This window comes from Cibotium barometz, chromosome 18 (genome assembly GCF_041138505.1).
Source record: "Cibotium barometz isolate CiBa-2024 chromosome 18, ASM4113850v1, whole genome shotgun sequence".
NCBI lineage: Eukaryota > Viridiplantae > Streptophyta > Polypodiopsida > Cyatheales > Cibotiaceae > Cibotium > Cibotium barometz.
In genome coordinates this window covers 55,805,261-55,825,150 of record NC_141063.1, presented here as the reverse complement: position 1 = coordinate 55,825,150, position 19,890 = coordinate 55,805,261, and the positions used below count along the sequence as shown (strand labels likewise).

General features: G+C 38.6%; 1 protein-coding gene across 1 annotated transcript; it reads left to right on the top strand.

Moving 5' to 3' along the window:
* The first annotated feature begins 9,593 nt into the window (after positions 1-9,593).
* On the top strand, positions 9,594-18,243 carry LOC147629501 (kinesin-like protein KIN-14Q). Its single transcript, XM_086812765.1, has 21 exons — positions 9,594-10,570; positions 10,758-10,915; positions 11,012-11,155; positions 11,314-11,662; positions 11,773-11,879; positions 12,055-12,129; positions 12,222-12,290; positions 12,517-12,702; positions 12,812-12,893; positions 12,987-13,082; positions 13,183-13,362; positions 13,498-13,604; positions 13,691-13,870; positions 14,008-14,171; positions 14,252-14,505; positions 14,600-14,763; positions 14,908-15,099; positions 15,179-15,975; positions 16,053-16,252; positions 16,370-16,452; positions 18,110-18,243. The coding sequence occupies exons 1-21, from the start codon at positions 10,288-10,290 to the stop codon at positions 18,116-18,118; spliced, it is 3,879 nt and encodes a 1,292-aa protein (XP_086668891.1). The 5' UTR covers positions 9,594-10,287; the 3' UTR covers positions 18,119-18,243.
* Positions 18,244-19,890: the final 1,647 nt, after the last annotated feature.

Below are 19,890 nucleotides of genomic sequence, written 5' to 3'. Positions count from 1 at the left end.
TTTTCACAAACGGCTATTTTAGCGATTTCGTCCACGCCGCAAGCATGCTTAGACAACCTATTCCATAAATTTTGAGTATCAACACGACTATGTTTTGATGCAATGTGCAGATGCCACAAAGCGATTTGGATAAATAAAGTTAGTTCATCATAGGACGAACAAAGTCCATGTTCAGATAATTGGGAGATTTCGCATGGGGTAGCCGATATTCGTGAAATGAATCCGACACCACATTTGAGTGTTTAATATTTAAAAAAAATTGTATCTTCTCTAATTTGGTTTGAGTTCATGTTTTAAGAAGGGATTTCTATCTTTAACGATTTCATGCATGATAATCTACTAATTCTCGTGGGCTATTTTTTTTTTGCTTCTTCCAGAGCCCTGAGGATTTCTGTGCACAATATATATATATATATATATATATATATATATATATATATATTTGAGATTCGGGCTGGCCGTCTCCTTAGACAAGAAACACCAGATAGAGAACATGATTTATGTTCTATGGGAGCCATTTGGTAGAACCCAGAGTGGACAAGATTTACTAGAGGCATACCCGGGGTAGCCATGATATCCAACGTGGTGGTTGGGTGGATGGGCGTCGGAGAAAGGCCCTATTGGATTGATTTTAAGTTGATGATTCTATCTCTGATTTTGAGATTTTGTATTAAACGAATATTATTGTTACTTTGGATTTGTAAACGATTGTGGTTTATTAAAATTCTCTTCGTTTTCTGAAGTATGATGTGATTTTCTTGTAAGTTTGAGAGATTTTATGCTTAGATCATGAAACAAAAAATGGGTACGTTTTAGTTGTATGAGCAAATCACTTTGTAACGTCTGCACATCGCATCGAAACATAGTCGTGTTGATACTCAAAATTTGTGGAATAGGTCGTCTGAGCATGTTTTTACGCAGATGGAATCGCTAAAACATGCCATTTGTGAAAATTGACCTCCGATCCTCCAACTTTCTTCTCCGGAGCATCTGAAACTTGATGCAAAACATCAAGTTTTGTGGTAGAGTTAATGTTTTGCATCAACTTTGATGCAAAACATCGAGTTGTGTGGAAAAGTTGATGTTTTGTATCAACTTTGATGCAAAACATCGAGTTGTGTAGAAAAGTTAATGTTTTGCATCAACTTTGATGCAAAACATCGAGTTGTGTGAAAAAGTTGATGTTTTGCATCAACTTAGATGTAAAACATCAACATTTAAGGGGTTATTTTTCTTTACTTTGAAATATTTTTATATTTTTTATGAGAATTATTTTTATTTTTATCACCAATAAATCTGTAAAAGTTCATTCTAAATAGCATATAGTAGCAAATAAAATCTCAAAAATTTTAAAAAAAATCTTATAAAATCATAGAATTAAAGAAAAAATATGCCTAGGATAAGGTGATATATGTAGAACATAGGTTTAGGGCTAAGGACCTGAAAAACACATATGGTCACAACCTTTGATTACAAATTTGAGAGGAGGTCATTAAAAAAATTGCTTGCCTATGTAACCATGTAACCTTTGTATCATAAATAATATTGCTACATAGTAGATGCCAAAAAATTGCTTGCCTATGTGACCGTGTAACCTTTGTATCATAAATAATATTGCTACATAGTAGATGCCAAAAATTCATGATAGCAAAAGAGCTAGATGAGATAATCTGTGATGATTTTAATCCAGATGTGCAAGGCTCCATTGATTTGGAAAACCACAAGTCGATTGATTTGCTAATCTTGATTTCTGTTCTACAATTCAATTTCAAAGCTGAAGAACTATAAGCAAATACACGTGGTGGGACCATCTATGTCGAGGAGGGGGGTGTATGTGAGCCTAGACTCTGCCATGCCTATGTGCAATAGTATGCTCTCTAGCGTAGGGGACCTTGAATCTACCATCATCATGAAAGCTTTAAGCTCTTCTCTACCACCATTCCATAAGTCCTAAGCTCCTCTCTTTTCTCTTTGCACACAAAGACAATGTCGCGAGCGAAGTTGCATCTCTCAGAATTCTTCGCATGTCCAAATAATTATAATCAGAGTTCATTCTACACTACCCTTAGACATACGATCTCTCAACATCCTTCACATGTACTCTAAATAATTATAACTAGAGCTCATTCCTACACTACTCTTAGATATACCATCACCTACATTCATGATAATGGCTATCTCGATCAAACATCAACATATGCATACTATGAATTTTTGCCACCACCACCACATATGTACATGATATAGGCTACAATTTCTTCCCGCCACCCTTATCCATATTGTATAACAAGAATTTCCTTCATGAAACAAATGCCTATGTGGGTCTAAATTTACACCCATAGGCTATATGATGTCTAACTCTAAAATTGTCCCGCCGAAAAAATATTCCAATTTTCTACTCTTTTAACATGCTTAGGTTTATTAAGAGTCTCCATAGTTACCATCTTCTACACATATATATAAATAGAAGTATACCTTTGCACACCTATAAGTTGACCTCTTTAAACTCTTAGCATCGGTGCCCACTATTTGCTTATAAATAATAGAGCAAATAATTATGTCATACAAACTGTCAAGGTAAGTATATACTAAAGGCTTTGCTATTTGGGTCTAGAAATAGACTCAAGGATGTTTGTAGAATATTTCATAAATTATGGAGCTTATATTGTTATGTATTCTAATATTTTTCAGTGCTTGTCAAATAATGTGCATATTTATGCATAGTGATAGAATTTGTCCCAAGAAAGTTCATTAAAAAAAGTGTCTTACATTCATGAAATTTATAAAATAAATTTTTTATTTGAAAAAGATTGATATTACTTTAATTTATGTAGGCTCTTATGCCATTTTGTAAGTCAAGTTTATTTTTATGTCACAAACAGAGATTATTGTCCATACATGGTAGTCAAGAAGTTGGGTGACTTGGCTTACAAGCTTGATTTGCCTTCTTCTATAAGAATTCATGATGTGTTTCACGTGTCCAACTTTAAGAGGTTTGTGGGCACTCCTCCACAAGATATTGAAGATCTACCATCCATGGAAAAAGAAGGGGAGATCATATATGAGCCGAAAAGAGGTGTGGACAAGAGGATAAGGGAGTTAAGGAATAGGAACATTGAAGAATTCCTTGTTAAGTGGAAGCAATTTTCCATGGATGAGGCTACTTGGAAATCTTTGGAGTATGTGCAACAACATGGCCTACTTAAGGAAGTTGTTGCTTGACCAAGTGGCATGAGTTATATGGAGAAAATGGGCAATACTTGGGACTATATGCATGCTATAATTTTTGGATAGTTTTGGTGAGGTCCATTGTTGGAGTCGATGCTCAACTCTAACAAGATTCATTGGTCATCACAATGGAAGGATATGATGTGGGACATGATTGGATAAGTGTATGCATCATTTACAGCCTATTCCATGGAGTTTTCATGAGAAATCTTTCAAAGGATTTCATCTACAACGAGGGCTGCATAACAGTCCCACACATATGCATTGGAGATGAAGACTTATGGAATTCCTCATATTTGGAGAGCATATTTAGGCCTTCACCACATCCCATTGATTTCATTTGAGGCTATGATGATTTCATTTGAGGCTATGATGAATTGTAGATATCTTGTATGATTTTGAGAACAAAATCTTTGGGAAGGGATGGTTTGTAATGACGCAAAACTAAGGTCCATAATATGTAAATAATGGGCCATGGGCAAGGCTACTATAAATAGGGCCTTGAGTTCATTATAGGGATATTTTTTATCATTCATATCTTGGACAGTGACATATACTCTTGGCTCCTTTCACGGAGATGGCCTTTCATGGTCTAGGTCTCATAGCAAGCTTGATATAGCCATCCTCATAGTGAGAGGTTAAATCACTTAGGCCTTATGCACATACCTTCTTTACGACATGTGCATGTGGATTTCATCTCTTTTCATTATAATCACATGGATTGTGTTTGATGCTCATCAACAAATGGATGCTAAATTTGGACTTTATGTGTTGATTTCTTAATATTTGGTCTAGATCCATTTCAGATTTGCTCTCATGTCTCACTCATTTATTTGCACTTTTTCATGCGCAGTTATTGCTTTTTTATAAGCCATGATCTTCCATGCGCTATTCATCATGAGCACGGTTTGTATCTTGAAATTCTTAAGAATTGTAGTCATTTGTGTCAAGCTTCATGGCATCTCTTTGCTAGGGGCTAGTTTGTCACAAAGTTTGGATAAAAATGGGTCGAGTGCCTAATCTCAAAAGTTCTCTTTTTTCTTACTAATGATTAGAGTTCTCTCATGCCAAAACTGGAAGAATGAACAAGTTCTCTTTTTTCTTACTAATGATTAGAGTTCTCTCATGCCAAAACTGGAAGAATGAACAAGTTCTCTTTTTTCTTACTAATGATTAGAGTTCTCTCATGCCAAAACTGGAAGAATGAACAAGATCTAAGTAAGATACCTCTAGCCTCTTCTATTATCATGAATGGTCATGGACTCATAAATATACATGTGCTCTAAGGCTTAGCCTTCCAGTCCCACTATTAGGAGAGAACCTAAAGCTATGCTAGCACTATAGGAAATTGAAGTAACCTGCCCCAATTAAAGGATCAAGTAGACTCCCCAATTGCAATTTCGCACAAACATAGGTTACACAAAAAAAAATATTTTTTTGTTAAAAAACAAGCCTTAAATCACTTGAATACAAATAGTTACCATGGATTCACATAACTTGGGAGAATTAACTCTTTCTTAAAGACTAATTAATTGTAAAGACTCTTAAACAATTTTAGAGTACATGTCTCTTTTCCAATTTTATGATTAATTAGGTGTAAAACAAAACATCAAGTAGACTTCCCAATTGCAATCGTGCACAAACATAGGCTACACAACAAAACCAATTTGTTTTTTTCAAAAAATGCAGGCTTTGAATCACTCAAATATAAATAGTTACCATGGATTCATAAAATTTGGGAGGACTAACTCTTTCCCAAAGACTATCTGAGTGTAAAGACTGTTAACACTAGTTTGGTAGCTCAATTTGCTTAAAAAAATCATATCTTGTGAATGGCGGCGGTATTTTAGCATTCCTCTTCTAAAGCATGTACTCATGAATGTGGCAAACCAAAAAAACATTATTAAAATGATAAAAATAACATTAAATATATTTGGTAAATCACCATAAGTACAGGTATATCTAGCACTATAATGCAAACAGATTACAACAATCCAAAATTGGCTCATAGAGATTATGGTTCATAAATGGTAGTTAACAAGTTGGGTGACTTGGCTTACAAGCTTGATCTGCCTTCTTCTACAAGAATTCATGATGTGTTTCACGTGTAGGCACTCTTCCACAAGAGATTGAAGAGCTACCACCCATGGACAAAGAAGGGGAGATCATATATGAGCCGAAAAGGATTGTGGACAAGAGGATAAGGGAGTTAAGGAATATGAACATGGAAGAATTCCTTGTTAAGTGGATGCAATTTCCCATCGATGAAGCTACTTGGCAATGGAGTGTGTGGGCCTACTTGAGGAAGGTGTTGCTTGACCAAGTGGCATAAATCGTAAATCACCATAACTAGAGGTATATCTAGCACTATAATTCAAACAGATTACGAATTTACAAATTATGTTCCTACATGCAAGAAAGAGAAAGAATCTTGACTCATTCTAAATTTCTCACAAACATTACATAGTATTTAGAGATGAGAGATATATTTTCTATGATTAAAAAAAATATTGCATTAATAATTAATTTAATTGAATTTACTTTTTATACTCTCTTTTTGCTTGTTGAGTCTTTGACAGCCAAAATACGATAATAGTGTGAGCTTATATGGTGGTTTACTTTAGTTACACTAATAAATCAATGTCCACTAAAGTAATCGGTAAAGAATACATATCCATACATTTTAATTTAGTTAGAAGACAAGGTGATGGTCTCAACTTTCAAAACTGCATTGATAACAAAATAGCGTTTATGAACCCTTGCTTATATTTGGTTCATCTAGTGTGAAACTTATGAAAATAGTGTTTATTATTATATAAAATCACTAGATATTCCACTTAAAGCCTTATGAGATGTTTAAAAATGCATGAAGTAGTTTCTTATTTTATAGTAATAAATCTAGCTCTAAATTTGTAAACTTTCATCTAAAACAAAGTGCCTAAAGGATAGGTTTATATGTGATTGGCTCTCTTAAAATACACTAGCAAAGCATAACATTGTACAGAACATGTTTGTAAGATTTGGTCCTAGTCTATGATTGTCTGATTAGCTATAAAAATTCTCAAAGTTAATTTTTTTTAAGACAGCTAAATACCTTAGAATTTTTGTTAAGACCTAAATTTCGGAGTTCTAATTAAATTTTTAGCCTAAGATGGATTGTATTACACCATATATGTTTGTGAAGCAACATATATCCAAAAACTTTGAACAGTAATGAGAACTTAGCTAATTAAAGCCTTTGATCTAAATGTAGTCCAAACAACTGTGCAGTACGACTGTAACTTGGTCTATGAATTCTTATGAAATTGAAAAGCTTAGATGATGTAACCAATGTGATCCCAAAAAATCCTAATTTTCCTTCAATATGTTCCTAATGATATGAAAAAAGGAAACCTTTGATTTTCACTATCCATGTGTTTTAAATAATTCCATAAAGTTAGTCAGTAAAGAGGACATAAATATCCACATACACTTTTCTACCCTAGTACCAAACTGTACCAAACTAGTGTTAAACAATTTTAGAGCACACTCTTTTCCAAATTTATGCTTAATTAAGTCTAAAATGAATAAAAAATAAAACAAATACATGTTGGTTTGTACATATTTCCAAGAAGATTCTTATACATATAGAGCAATCCCTTTAACAGTAAGGCCAAACATTGCACTGTCACTTTATCCTATGAAAAACTTTTAAAGTTGTTATTTTTAAGTTTTATACATGAGGTAAAAGCTCAAGGCTTATCAAAACATTAGGGGAGGAGCTATTAAAAGACATATGATGGTAGTGGAAATAATGATAAAAGGTCTACCCCTAATTTAAAAAGAAAAGATGCGATAAAAAGCTGCTCATTTTGTCCATGTGAGTGGTGAAAATTCTATTTTTCTTAGGTTTGATAAAAAGGAGAAAAGTCATATGAAGCCTTATTGAAAAGAAGAGTTGAATTAAGCTTAAATCCAATATTCAAATACATCAAGGCAAAATATTAATATCTATTAATGCAACATTTAGCTTTGCTAGTTCACATGTTGGGAAGGTAAAGGAGTTTTCACTTTCACTTTCACCTTTTGCTCATATTCAAATACTCCTAAAGAAAGTGGTTGGCTAAAAAAACTCCACTATGGATTCAACACTTGACAACATCATTTGGTGTGTGCACTTGTGAGGAATGCAGTACAAAATCTTTGAAGCTAAAATTACCTTTGGATATAGTCTATATATGCTCAATATGTTTGGTTGAATAAACTACGTATATTATATAAAAAAGAAATTGATTGAATATACTATGTTAAGTAAGCTCCCATCTTTGTATACCATCATTATGGCTCAAGGAGAGACACATTTAATGCATAGTTAATGGGCATTGGAATTGTGCGGTATAGTGATATAGAAGCCTTGATGATGCCAATATATATTAGTGTAAAATGGGTAACAAGAGTAAACAACTAAAGATGTCATGATAAAGACGACAATCTAAAATCATATGACACTTTGTGTTTCTTTCCAAATTCCATGTCATAAGAGGCCACCCTTGGTGCTGTCTTTATATTAAAGAAAGAGACTCTTTCATGATGTGATGATATATTGAAAAGAAGCATCCAAGATGGATTAATCATGTAAAGTTGTTGGTAGAGAAAAGCATAGAGGCAAGGATAAAGATAATGAGAACCCACAGTAACTACATAGAAGATTGAGTTATCTTTTCTTTCACAAACATTTAATTTTCTATCTTTGCACAAGACGATTGTTTGAGAAACCCTTGTCTCTAGTTGAAGGTTAAGCTTCCTCAGTTTAGTCTAAACTTTAGGATGAGAGTGTATTAGTACCCATATTCTCTACATAGTTGGATGAGCTTTCCCCTCCTTTACATTAGCAAATGTGTTGGCTTTTATTCTAAAAAGATGACCATTCTTTGAGAACCCAAGGTCTTCACATGGAAGCTCTCTCTCTCTCTCTCTCTCTCTCTCTCTCTCTCTCTCTCTCTCTCTCTCCCCTTTTTTTTAAAGGAGGGATATTGTTATTGTTGTCATACAATGATTCCACGAGAAAATAAGGTTTTACACTCCATTACATGTGTCCTTTTTTTTTGGATCGAAAGTTACATATATATATATATATATTGACTAAAATTCTTTACATCAAAGTATCCAAAGCTTCCATTACATGTTTCTTAATGTTATGGAAGGTCTTTGTTTGTTTTTAGATAACAAAATGAATATTCACACAATTTGTGCCTTTTTATGTTGGCTCAAGGTGTCTCTACTTGTAACTAGGTCTTTAAAAAGTTGCCGTTTGTGTCTTCTCAGTACAGGTATGAGACAAATGTAGACTTGTAGTGTATTAGAAGCAATGCAATGCGAACACCTAACCTAGGCCACCTAAGCACATTATATATTGCATTTTGGAGGTGGCTCTTTCAAATCAAATGACTTATTGGCAAGGCATACATACCTACATGATGTTAAGCCCTTGTAGAGTAGAACTGTATTACAAGCAATGCGATAGATAGGACATACGTACCGACCTACAGAATAATATGACACTTTTAAGGACCGAGGAGGTGGCTCTTTCAAATTGAATGAGGGAAGCACTTGGGACTTGAAAAGCTCGAAAGGAATTGAGTTGAATGTGCATTGAAATCGAGGCTTTCTTGTAACGGATTCGAGTTTCAACCATGGTAGTGCGGTGACGTGTCAAAGCAACGGCTACAAATCTCTATTATTATTGTGATTTTAGAGGACAATTAGTGCTAAACAGCTGCTTAGAGAAGGTACAGGATCGATGTCCGACGTGGAGACTGGGAGGGTTGTGTGCAGTGAGTGCATGGCAATGGGTGTTCAGACCACGATAGGAAATTGAAAGATGCCACGTTTAAGGCCACGTGAGGTTGAGGTGTACCCATGTCACATGTGGAGGAGTAGGGGGGTTTGATCTCTCAGATCCGAGGTGGATTTGGGTCTTTGAAGGGGGTCCAGATTGAGATGAAAAAATACACAGAAAAGAAGGAAAGATCTGGCTTGGGCGATTTGGCTCATCATCACCATGAGGCAAACTTCAAAGGGGAGGGGGGGCAGGGGCAGCTCCAGCTCAGCAGCTGCAGCTGCTGGTGGAAGACAAAATTAAAGCTTCCATTTCCTTTTTGAACAAACCTTCTTCGCTTCTGCAAAAGAGCAAACAATTTGCAAATCATGGGTCGTCGTCATCTGCACTGGTCCTTCTTGCCAATATTAGGTTATATGTACTGGTCCGTTTCTTGCGTGTCCTGTCGCTCTTTGACTACCAAATGCCACCTGGCTATTGCTTCCCTCTTGGTTGCTTGTTGCTAGACTCTCTCTCACATCATCCAACCGCGGAGGGATCAACTACCACCATTTGCTCCCTGCCAAGCTAGCAGGTTAGCAAGCTCCATCCTAAACCTGCCCTACTACATTCGTCGATCTCTATTGCGTGTTTTTATTCATTGTTGAATTCCTCTGCTTGTGGCTCAACCGAAACATAGAGCATTGGCAATGGCAATGGCAATGGCAGACAGGAGTAGGAGCAGCAGCTGGGCGCAGGCTTCTTTCGGTTGCTGCACTTTGCCTCTCCAGCTTCTCTCGCTCTTTTCATTTCAATACTAATACTGATAATAATAATAATAATAATACGCCGCACCTGCACTAAAATTCGCAGCGCGAAATTAAAGCCTCCGCTCTGTTTCCTTCGCTTGCCATTGTCCAGCCCCATTGCTTACTCATTATATTTAAATTGCGGCCTGCAAAATTTGTGTTGCTTTTGCTCTTGTCTTAGTGCTCCCAGCCTTCACCTAGCTTCACTGGCAGCTTGCACATCGCTAAGGCACCACGACACACACAAACTCTCTAGTATTCTTGAATGTGAATAAAAACAAGGCGGCGCCGTTTGTTCTACTTGGGAGACGATTCCAAAGAGTCAAAAAGCCTACAAGGTTACAAGCGCCCCTCCCCTCCCCTCCGGGCCCTGGCCCTCCTCCCCTCGCCCCTACGCGTTTACCTTATTCCTTCAGTACCGACCTCGTGTTTTCCGTCCTATTTTTCAAAGAAATGATGCAGCATTGCAACTCCGCGGCGGCCTCGGCGAGCTCCAAATTCCAGCATTGCACCTCCCTCAGCCCCTTCCTCAGCACAGAAGGGACTACTCATCAACACAACCGAGCATTCTGCTGCAAAGGCCAAGCGGCAACTCTCAGTGCAGCAGCAAATGCAAGCAGGAACACAGACTCCGACACACCGAAAGATGCAACTAGAGATGATCTCCGACAACAGCACCAACATTCTCCAGGATTAAGCGACATGAATCTAGCGTCAAGGAAAGCGAATGAAGCAGGTACGATTGCCTCTCACACAATGTGCGTTTTGGAGAGTCCTTTACCTCGGCTTCGCTCTAAGTTGAGATTGAAACTCTGTTGTAATTTATCCTGCATTTGCTGCCCCCAGCATTGCTAGCTTGTAACACTCTGATACATAATAGCTCACAGGACCGCTGCATTGGCTGAATTGTGTGGCTTTTGCAGCTGGAAGAAGATTCCAAGCTGCTTCATGGTTGCAGGGAATGGTTGGCCCCCTGGACCTCTCCATGGAGCCTTCCGAGGAAGAGTTCAGGCTGTGTTTGAGAAACGGGCTTGTTCTGTGCAATCTTATCAACAAAATACATCCGGGGGCTGTCCCAAAGGTAGGTACCTTTGCCTTTGGAAATTGAATCGATCTAACTCTGCAGAACTCCAATGGGAAGTGTCAGTGCTCAGTAACACACTTTCCCTTTGTCCAGATTGTAGAGAATCCTACCCTTTCAAGCCCTCCTTTAGAAGGGGCACCCCTTTCTGCATATCAATATTTTGAGAACGTTAGGAACTTTCTTGTAGCTGTAGAGGAGCTGAAACTCCCCTCGTTTGAGGCATCCGATCTAGACGAGGTAAAGCTCATAGCCCTACATGCTTACCGCATCAATTTTGGCTATCAACTTCTGTTTGCTTCATGCAAAAAAACATCAGTTTCTGTATGCTTGATTACCAATATAATGCATGTTGACACCTTACTATGCCTTGCTTCTCACGTTTTTGCACTCTCCAGGGAGGCTTGCAAACAGGCCTGCCAGCCAAGGTAGTGGATTGCATATTGTCTCTCAAGGCATATCATGAATGGCAGCAAGCAGGCGGACATGGCTTCTGGAAGATCGTGGGTCCCCTTAAGCCTCCATTCCCCTCCAAATCATCCACTAAGCCTGTTTCTAATCTACTGGGACCATTGACCCTATCCCCATCGAAAGCTAACAGTCAAGCCTTCAATCGGTCGTCAGCTCTAGACGGGGCAAAGAACTACTTTGAAGACTCTGGCAGTCACGTAGGAAAGGCTGTATTTAATGGGGTATGGAATGGACATTGTCCAGTTGAAGAATTCGAAAATTCTTGGTCCAGCTTCGGTATGTATTGTGGAGTTTGATGCCTACATGCATGCCTTGAATGTAGCATGGAGTTCTGCCGAGATGCAGCCTCCAAAACTTAACTGATTGCGTGTCTTAACTCTTCCCAGATTCAAGGGCAGGATTGGTGCAGCATGTGTGCCAAAAGTTTGTCGAAGTTTTTTTGGCTAGAAATAGAAACCCTCAGGAAGTATCTATGTATGGAATGCAGGAGGTGGTGAGTGTCCTTGATGTAGCACCCTTTTATATGGCTTGATTCATCATGGAAAAACCACACTGCTCTTACGCATAGCGTTACAAAAATTTACTAGTCAAACTAACCCAAAACCTTGCAAGGGAAGGGAAGGTGCATGTTTCAACTAGCCATTCTGTTGATGTCTGTTGGTGTGCAGTACATGCCCTGTGAGGTGCTCTTACATATGGTGATGATGGTCCTTCATGACAAGCAGCCAGAAGAAGTTCCTGTGGTTAGTCGACCTACTCACCTTGGTTCAAAATGGAAAAGTTCTGTTTCAACTATCAAATACTGGTTCGTGATTAACCCTCTATCTCTCCACAGATTGTTGAATTCATGTTGAAGAGAGTTATTGAGGAGTCTGAGCAAAGATTTCTTGGCCAAGCAGGACAGGTAGCATTTTGTGCCAAAGCTTTGACATCTTTGTTGGATTCAACATTCGACCTTTTGATTGTTTTTGGATCTTGTACATTGGATTATGAGAGTATGCATGAGTGGTGGTTTTTTTAGATGTCAAGCAACATCAACGCTGCTTTTCATGCTGTTGAGGCCCATTGTGTCTCTTATTTTTTTAATTTTGTCAGCCTCATGCTTGCAAATTGTGATTTGATTTGTGAAGATGGCTCCTCTTGAACCACATGTTAAGCTGAAAAGAAGTCAATCCAAGGCTGTTGAGGATCTTGCCACCGGCTTGAAAGATAGCACAGAAGATAAGAGGCATGCTCTTCAAAGGGAGATACACAGGCTCCGAAACATGGACCAGCAGCGTGCCCTTCGATTGGAGTTACAGAGAGATGAGCTTCAGGTGGGCCCCTGTTGCTCAATGACTGTTTGTATAGTTACCCAATTGTTGCAAAGGTATCTTTAACTCCACACACTTGCTTGTCTTTTCTTTTCTTTTCTTCTGGATTTAGGAACTAAGATGTGCATTGGAGACTACAAGACTAGAGTGTCATGATATGCAACTTGGATGGGAAGAAGAGATAGAGACCCTGAGTAAGTCTTGTTTGGCTGTTTCCAGTGCCCATGTGATTTGTATGCCTTGGTGGGCTCTCACTGGTCTCTGAACTATTTCTTGGGCATGAGCAGGTATGAAGTTGCAAGGACTTGCTCAAGCTGCAGCAGAATATCATAAAGTTGCTGCCGAAAATCGGGAGCTATACAACCAAGTGCAAGATCTGAAGGGTAGGTAAATCTATTTAGAGAACTAGAAAGCTCATGGGAACCATCTACCTAGCATCTTTTCGTGGACTTGATTATGCTAATGTTATGATATGATATACAGGGAACATAAGGGTCTACTGTAGAGTGAGACCTTTTCTTCCTGGTCAGAACAGCACTCAAAGTACAGTGGACTTTATAGGAGAGAGAGGATCAATTACAATTGTCAAACCTACAAAGCAAGGGAAAGAGCAACGCAAATCATTCACTTTTAACAAAGCTTTTGGGCCCTCTGCTGCCCAAGGTAAGATATGACAGAGTGCCCATTAAAGCTCAAATTCCACTCCCACTGCACTATTACTTACATTGCAACTTGCAGGCTATGTACAAAGGAGGACCTCAACTTTCAAGTAGTTTTTATTTGTACTTTTCTTTGCAGAGGAAGTTTTCCTTGACACCCAACCGCTAATTAGATCCGTACTAGATGGCTACAATGTGTGCATTTTTGCCTATGGCCAGACTGGCTCAGGGAAGACATACACAATGGTGATTGCCCTAAAAGTTTTAGCGCTGTTGTTTTTCACTTGCATCAGCTATCTTGCACCTGCTTGAACATGCTTGCATTTTGGCAGACTGGACCCAACAACTCTTCCCCAAAGGACTGGGGAGTGAACTTCAGAGCTTTACATGACCTGTTTGACATATCTCAGTATAGAAATGATCTGATAAAATATGAGGTTGGAGTTCAGATGATCGAGATATACAATGAGCAAGTCCGAGATCTCCTTTGTACGGATGGGTCAAACAGAAAATATCTTTTTCTTGAGAGAACTGTGTGTGAGAGAGAGACATAGAGAAAGAGAGGTGTCGGTGTCTGTAGTTTTGTTTGTTTGTACTCTGATGGGTCTGGATCACTAGAAGATTTCTTGATCCTTCACTTAGATACACACTAGAGATTCGGAACAGCTCTCAACAGAATGGACTCAACGTTCCGGATGCCAACATGGTGACTGTAAACTCTACTGAAGACGTTCTGGATCTTATGACAATGGGGCACAGAAACCGTGCTGTAGGGGCCACTGCACTCAATGACAGGAGCAGCCGTTCTCACAGGTAACATGAATTCCAGTGCAAAATTTGAGCAGTAAATGCCCGTTTCCTAACAGTAATTACTAAAGCACTACGTTTCCCAGTGTCTTGACAGTGCATGTTAAGGGCATAGATCTAGCATCCGGGGCTGTTCTTCGTGGCTGCCTTCACCTGGTTGATCTTGCTGGAAGTGAGAGAGTGGACAAATCTGAAGCAACAGGAGACAGGTTGAAAGAAGCCCAGCACATCAACAAGTCTCTTTCAGCATTAGGAGACGTTATAGCTGCACTTGCACAGAAAAATGCCCATGTTCCCTACAGAAACAGCAAGCTGACACAGCTCCTCCAAGACTCTCTAGGTACATTCCTGTGGTTTTCTTGGGATTAGTGGGCCTTTTTTAAAATATAAAGACCTCTTGTTACGAATTGTTTTCTTTGCCTTGGGTGTTTTAGGAGGACAGGCAAAGACGTTAATGTTTGTGCACATAAGTCCTGATGCGGAATCCTACGGCGAGACCATCAGCACATTGAAGTTTGCAGAAAGGGTGGCCATGGTGGAGCTTGGTGCTGCCCATTCCAACAAAGAAAGCGGTGATGTCCGAGAGCTTAAAGATCAGGTAACTTACTTTTCATGTAACAATGCCATAAGGCCTGCAGGAATGTGATCTCTAAGGTCTAAGGCAACTTTTGATAGCATAACTCTCATGTTCTGTTTTTGAGAGAAGCAGTAGAATCATGCTAACCTCATGTCTGTTGAGTAGGTGGCCTTTCTGAAAGAAGCTTTAGCTAAGAAGGACGGAGAGCTGGAACGGTTTCAGAAAGAATCTCGATCCAAGTCCATCAATGAAAGTGGGCATGATAAGCCAAGAGTGAAAGCCAGCCATGTCAATGGGGTGGTAAACGGCGGGCAAGGCAACCGTAGGCAGCCCTTGGAAGAAGTGAGGAATGCAGAGGTATGTATAGCGAAGGTCATGGCAGAACGAACTTCTTTCTTTTTCGCATTTCTTTGATGCGTTGTAACAGAGACTTCAGTTTCAGGTCCGCCAAGTTCAAAACTGTGTGTCTAGCTCGGATTTCCGGTCGGTAGAGCACTCCATGCAGCCGCATTCTCCAAGGGGGCAGCACGCAGCAATTTATGGCTTCAGTCCAGATGAGGAATCAGGCAAGCGGAGGGCTTCCAGCAACCTTCCACGAGATGCCATGTCTCCTCCACATGCAGTAAGTCATGGCATGTCTAAGGAAAAAATCAGGCTTGGTGATCACCCCGATGAGGACTCCCATCAACAGCAGCTTCATGAGGCTAGGTCAACCCCTCCTCCCCATAATAAATCATCAGTTCGTGCAGCTGGTAGAAACAGTTTCACCATGCAAAGCACGGCAAACGGACATGGATTTGATGGTACTGAGCAGGTGAGACAGCAAAACGGACATGGCAGCTCGATCAAGTACGCTCCAGGTGACAAGAAGGTGGCTACCAACGATAAGATGTCATCGCCACTCTTTTCTGCAGTCCGTGCAGGCTTTCAAAGCCCTTACACAGCAACAACTAAGCTCGACTCCAGAAGAGATTTCCATGTGCATCATCAGAGATCCAATTCCCTTTCCTATGCAGAGAGCGGAGATTACTCAACGGAAGGCTCAACAACGACGGGTAGGCGGGATGAGTTCGATGAAGATGAAGAGGAGGACGAGGGAACAAGCGACTACTCAGAGGCTGAAAGGTGGCAAAAGGATGCAGATATGAGCCCATCCTCTTCAATTAGAGGAGATGCCCACAACATGATGATGATGGTGCAGGGGGGGAAGGGTCGGCCGGAGACTGACCGACGGTACTACTATATACACATTTTATCTGTAAACAACGCCATCTCTCTCATTTGGAGTCGTACTAATGACTCTCTTGCAGGTTTCTCAATCACCACTACCACCAATTACAACCAGCCGGTCCCCTCGTGAAAAAGATGGACAGTAGTAGCGGAATCAGTCCTGGTAGTGGCGTTGGGCAAGCGCCACAGAGATATTCTCTGGTCGGGTCAGCTACCACCTTCGGAGCAGATGCTAGAAATACACGAGCCAAAGCCTCTCTTGAAGCCAAGCTTCTTGCAAGTAAGAACCTCCCCTATAACAATGCTCCTTCTTGGTTTTGTGCTTGCATTTTTATGTGTGGAGCTTATTAGCTTAGACAACACATCCATCTTAACCCTTCTATTTCCAAATATCCAGTGTCTCCAGAAAGAGGTGCCGTGGACTGTCCAAGTAAAGCTAGGCCTTTCGCACTCGCATCTTCTTGCCCTTCTAAACGATGGGTATGAACTTAGTGTGTGCTTATTACCACCTTCAAGGCAAAAAAATTTCACCCATCACCTCCCAATATTATATGTAATGTATATATTTTCCCCCTTACAATCACCATATGGCCTTCAACAATAGGCCTTGCATCAACGAGCCTACGATTCCAGGGTATACCCACAAGTCACCATTTTTCAAAAAGATGGTTCTTCAACCTCTTTTGATACAACCTCATGAGATGTGTATATCAATACATAGAATCACATGCTCTACGTTATCTTCTGTGAAATACCTCATTCTATCCAAGGTTTGATGTCCACAAAATTTCACAAGGATAACTTAACGATTTCCAAGCTTGGAAACTTTCTAAGAACTACATAAGTGCACAATTGCTCAAGTCATACAAGTTCCAAAAGCACATCAATATGTAGGGCTTATTTCTACTAATCTTATCATGCAACATATTTTGTCGAATTCTAGTGCTTAGTTGCATGCTTTCTTTGTGAGTGTCCTTAGGAGAGCCATACTTTTTTGTAGTGTTGTCATACTTCTTTGTGCTTTTTTTGTCCACTTATTAAGCCTAGGATTCAAAATACGGCGTACTTTTTTTATCACTATGGACATGAGAGTGGGAGTGCTTTGGTATTAGGTTTTGTGCACTATTGGAGTGGGGATGATTTGAAGTTTTGTGCGTAGACTAGACTCTCATGGAGGTAAGATTTGCACTTGGTGATGTGATTGGGATATGGCATTACTAAGTTTTCATGTGCATGTCAAAGAAGACCTCTCTTGTCTTGATATTTTGAGTCATCTTGTCTAAGGACAAGCTTCCCATCATTTGGAATACATTATCTTGCCCTTAATAATACGCTTGATGAAATGCATGCAATTGATGGTTATATAACAGGTGTTTATAATAATATGATTGATTCTATCCACAAGAATTCTTCAATAGTTCTAGGAGCTAGGTAGATGTCCTATTCCCTAGGTAAAGTAGATATGCTCCTTCAATTTATATTCTCATTGTGCAGCATTCAGTTTGTTGGATGATGATAACATGCAATATCTCAAAACGTGGGATGGTTTATTGTACACTTTTTTTTTCTTTGAGCGGTTTTGGCTTCTTTAGTTTTGTAATTTACTAGCTTATTCATGTAGGGTCACGTGATAAAATAGCCTTACTAAGTATGGTGTATTCATGGTCATGTGTGGTGCAATTAAGTGTGTATGTTAATTGTTCTTACTATTTCCATTAAATATGTTTGCTTTTTACTGGTTGATTATGTCATAGAGAGTACCTTTTAAGATGGTTATACCCATGTGTGGGGGCATTTAAGTGCCTTCAATAATTGTTTTTCGTATGTTTATGAAGCATTTTTGTTTTACTAGTCCATGTTAAAATGTGTTTCTATTTTATGGTTGCATAATGTGTTAAAAGATAACTTCGATCTAGGGCATTTTTTCAAACATATATGGTGGACTGTTCTTGCTCCGTATAAAGTCCACAACTTTTCAAAGGCATACTAGCAATTAATGAAGGGCACTTCTTATTATCGTAAAATGTTCTTTTTTCAAAAAACAATTTAAATCAAAGTTACAACATTCTAAAATCCAATACAAGGAATATGTATCTTGTTCAATAACATAAATTTTCATTTTGGGGATTTTTTGCAGCAACGTTGATTTAAAGTTTGGACATGAAATGGATACTTGGTAGTACATGTGGATCTTGAAGGTGATTATGACATCAACCACACATTTCCAAACTTACAGTACCTACACATTCTCTTGTAATAATCTTGTAGATATGGTGAGTTTCTAATCTTGCTTAGACCCTTTTGATGGTAAAGGGAGGGCATTTTGATTTCAAGTTACAAAAGTCTAAAAGTCATTATTCATTCAAGAAATAATATGAAATAATAATGTGAGATCAATAATTTAGCACAAGAATTTTGTGTATTAATTTTGTAAGACATTATTTGTAAGGTCTTAAGTGATGGATTTAATATAAATTCTATAAAAACTATGCGACATAAGTTTTGTGTACCTTTAAAATTTAATTATTAGTGATTTTAGATTTTTGAAAAATAGCAATGTATCTTATTTTAGTGATAATTCACCTATTCCATTAGTGTGCCTTGTTTTTAGGATCGATATAGATATTATGTGGCCAATTTTTTTAGAAGGGTATATATCATGTTATGATTGCCATATTTTTTTGTATTGTGTTGCCTTTTTAGATTTAACTACCCTTTGCTTAGCCTTCGACCTATTCATTTGTATATGTATATGTGTGTGTGTGTGTGTGTGTGTGTGTGTCGAGGTTAAATAGTGCTAATATTAGTTACAGATATTGGTGACATGCTTGGATGATAGCTCCGCACGTATATATATATATATATATATATATATATATATATATGTACATATACATACACACACACACACGTGTGTGTGTGTGTGTGTGTGTATCGAGGTTAACTAGTGCGAATATTGGTTACAAATATTGGTGACATGCTTGGATAATAGCTCCGCACGTATGCCACTGGCATGGTTGGTGAGAGTATGGTTGATATGCCTCGTAAGTGCATCACATAGTGGGAGAAAACAACCACATTTGGATTACTAGAGTAAAGCATAGTTATAGCGCCAACTCATATAGTCGGGTTCACACTATGAGATGGCCTCTTTTGTATATCATAGTAGAAGAGTCCTTTCTCTTAGAGTATGTACTCTTATCTCTTTATGTTAATAGTTGTAGAGAAGAGTAGGATATAGAAGAAAATTTAGCCATCTATCTCTCTTATATGCTTATCTACTCTTTTGTGTGGTTGTGTGTGTGTGTTTACTTGCAAAGATCTCAAGCTTATCCTCTCTTCCACATTCTTCTCATGGTATCAAACTATCTGTTTGTGTGAAGAGCTTACCTACTCTTGTGTGTATGTGTTTGTTTACTTGTAAAGAGCTCAAGCTTATCCTCTCCCCCACATTCTTCTCATGGTATCAAAGCATTTATTTGTATATCAAAGATCAAGACGTAAGCAAGAGGTAAGTAAAAGGAAGTGGTACACGGGTAAGAGTAATTTTCCTCTTTTTCCCTTTGCTTTTGGAACAATGACTTTGGGTAGCTATGAGAGCTATAGAGAGACATGGAAGTCACTATCTAAGAATGATGCATCCTTATGGGTGAAGTAAGAAGACCTTATTATATGCAATTCAATTTATCAGTTTACTTTATTATCTAAGTTTGGCGTGTTTCCAGGTCCATTTTGGCTCTATAAAATTTTTTGCAAATACTTTGTGAAAGTGTTAATTTTGACTATGTATGCCTAGTTTTCAGTTCGGTACAAAGTTGTAGCAGAAATTTGGTTTGGCAATGTAGAGAATCTGAGATTTTAAAGTAGTTGGTGGATGTATGTTTATGATTAGTTCACATGCAATTGTAGCACAACAGG

What these genes read in the sequence shown, in the direction of transcription:
- LOC147629501 (XM_086812765.1), top strand. Translation starts at nt 10,288, where the DNA reads ATGATGCAGCATTGCAACTCCGCGGCGGCCTCGGCGAGCTCCAAATTC. An exon ending in AAATTCTTGGTCCAGCTTCG is followed by an intron (nt 11,663 to 11,772) that starts GTATGTATTGTG and finishes AACTCTTCCCAG; the next exon opens with ATTCAAGGGCAGGATTGGTG. An exon ending in AGGAGCAGCCGTTCTCACAG is followed by an intron (nt 14,172 to 14,251) that starts GTAACATGAATT and finishes TACGTTTCCCAG; the next exon opens with TGTCTTGACAGTGCATGTTA.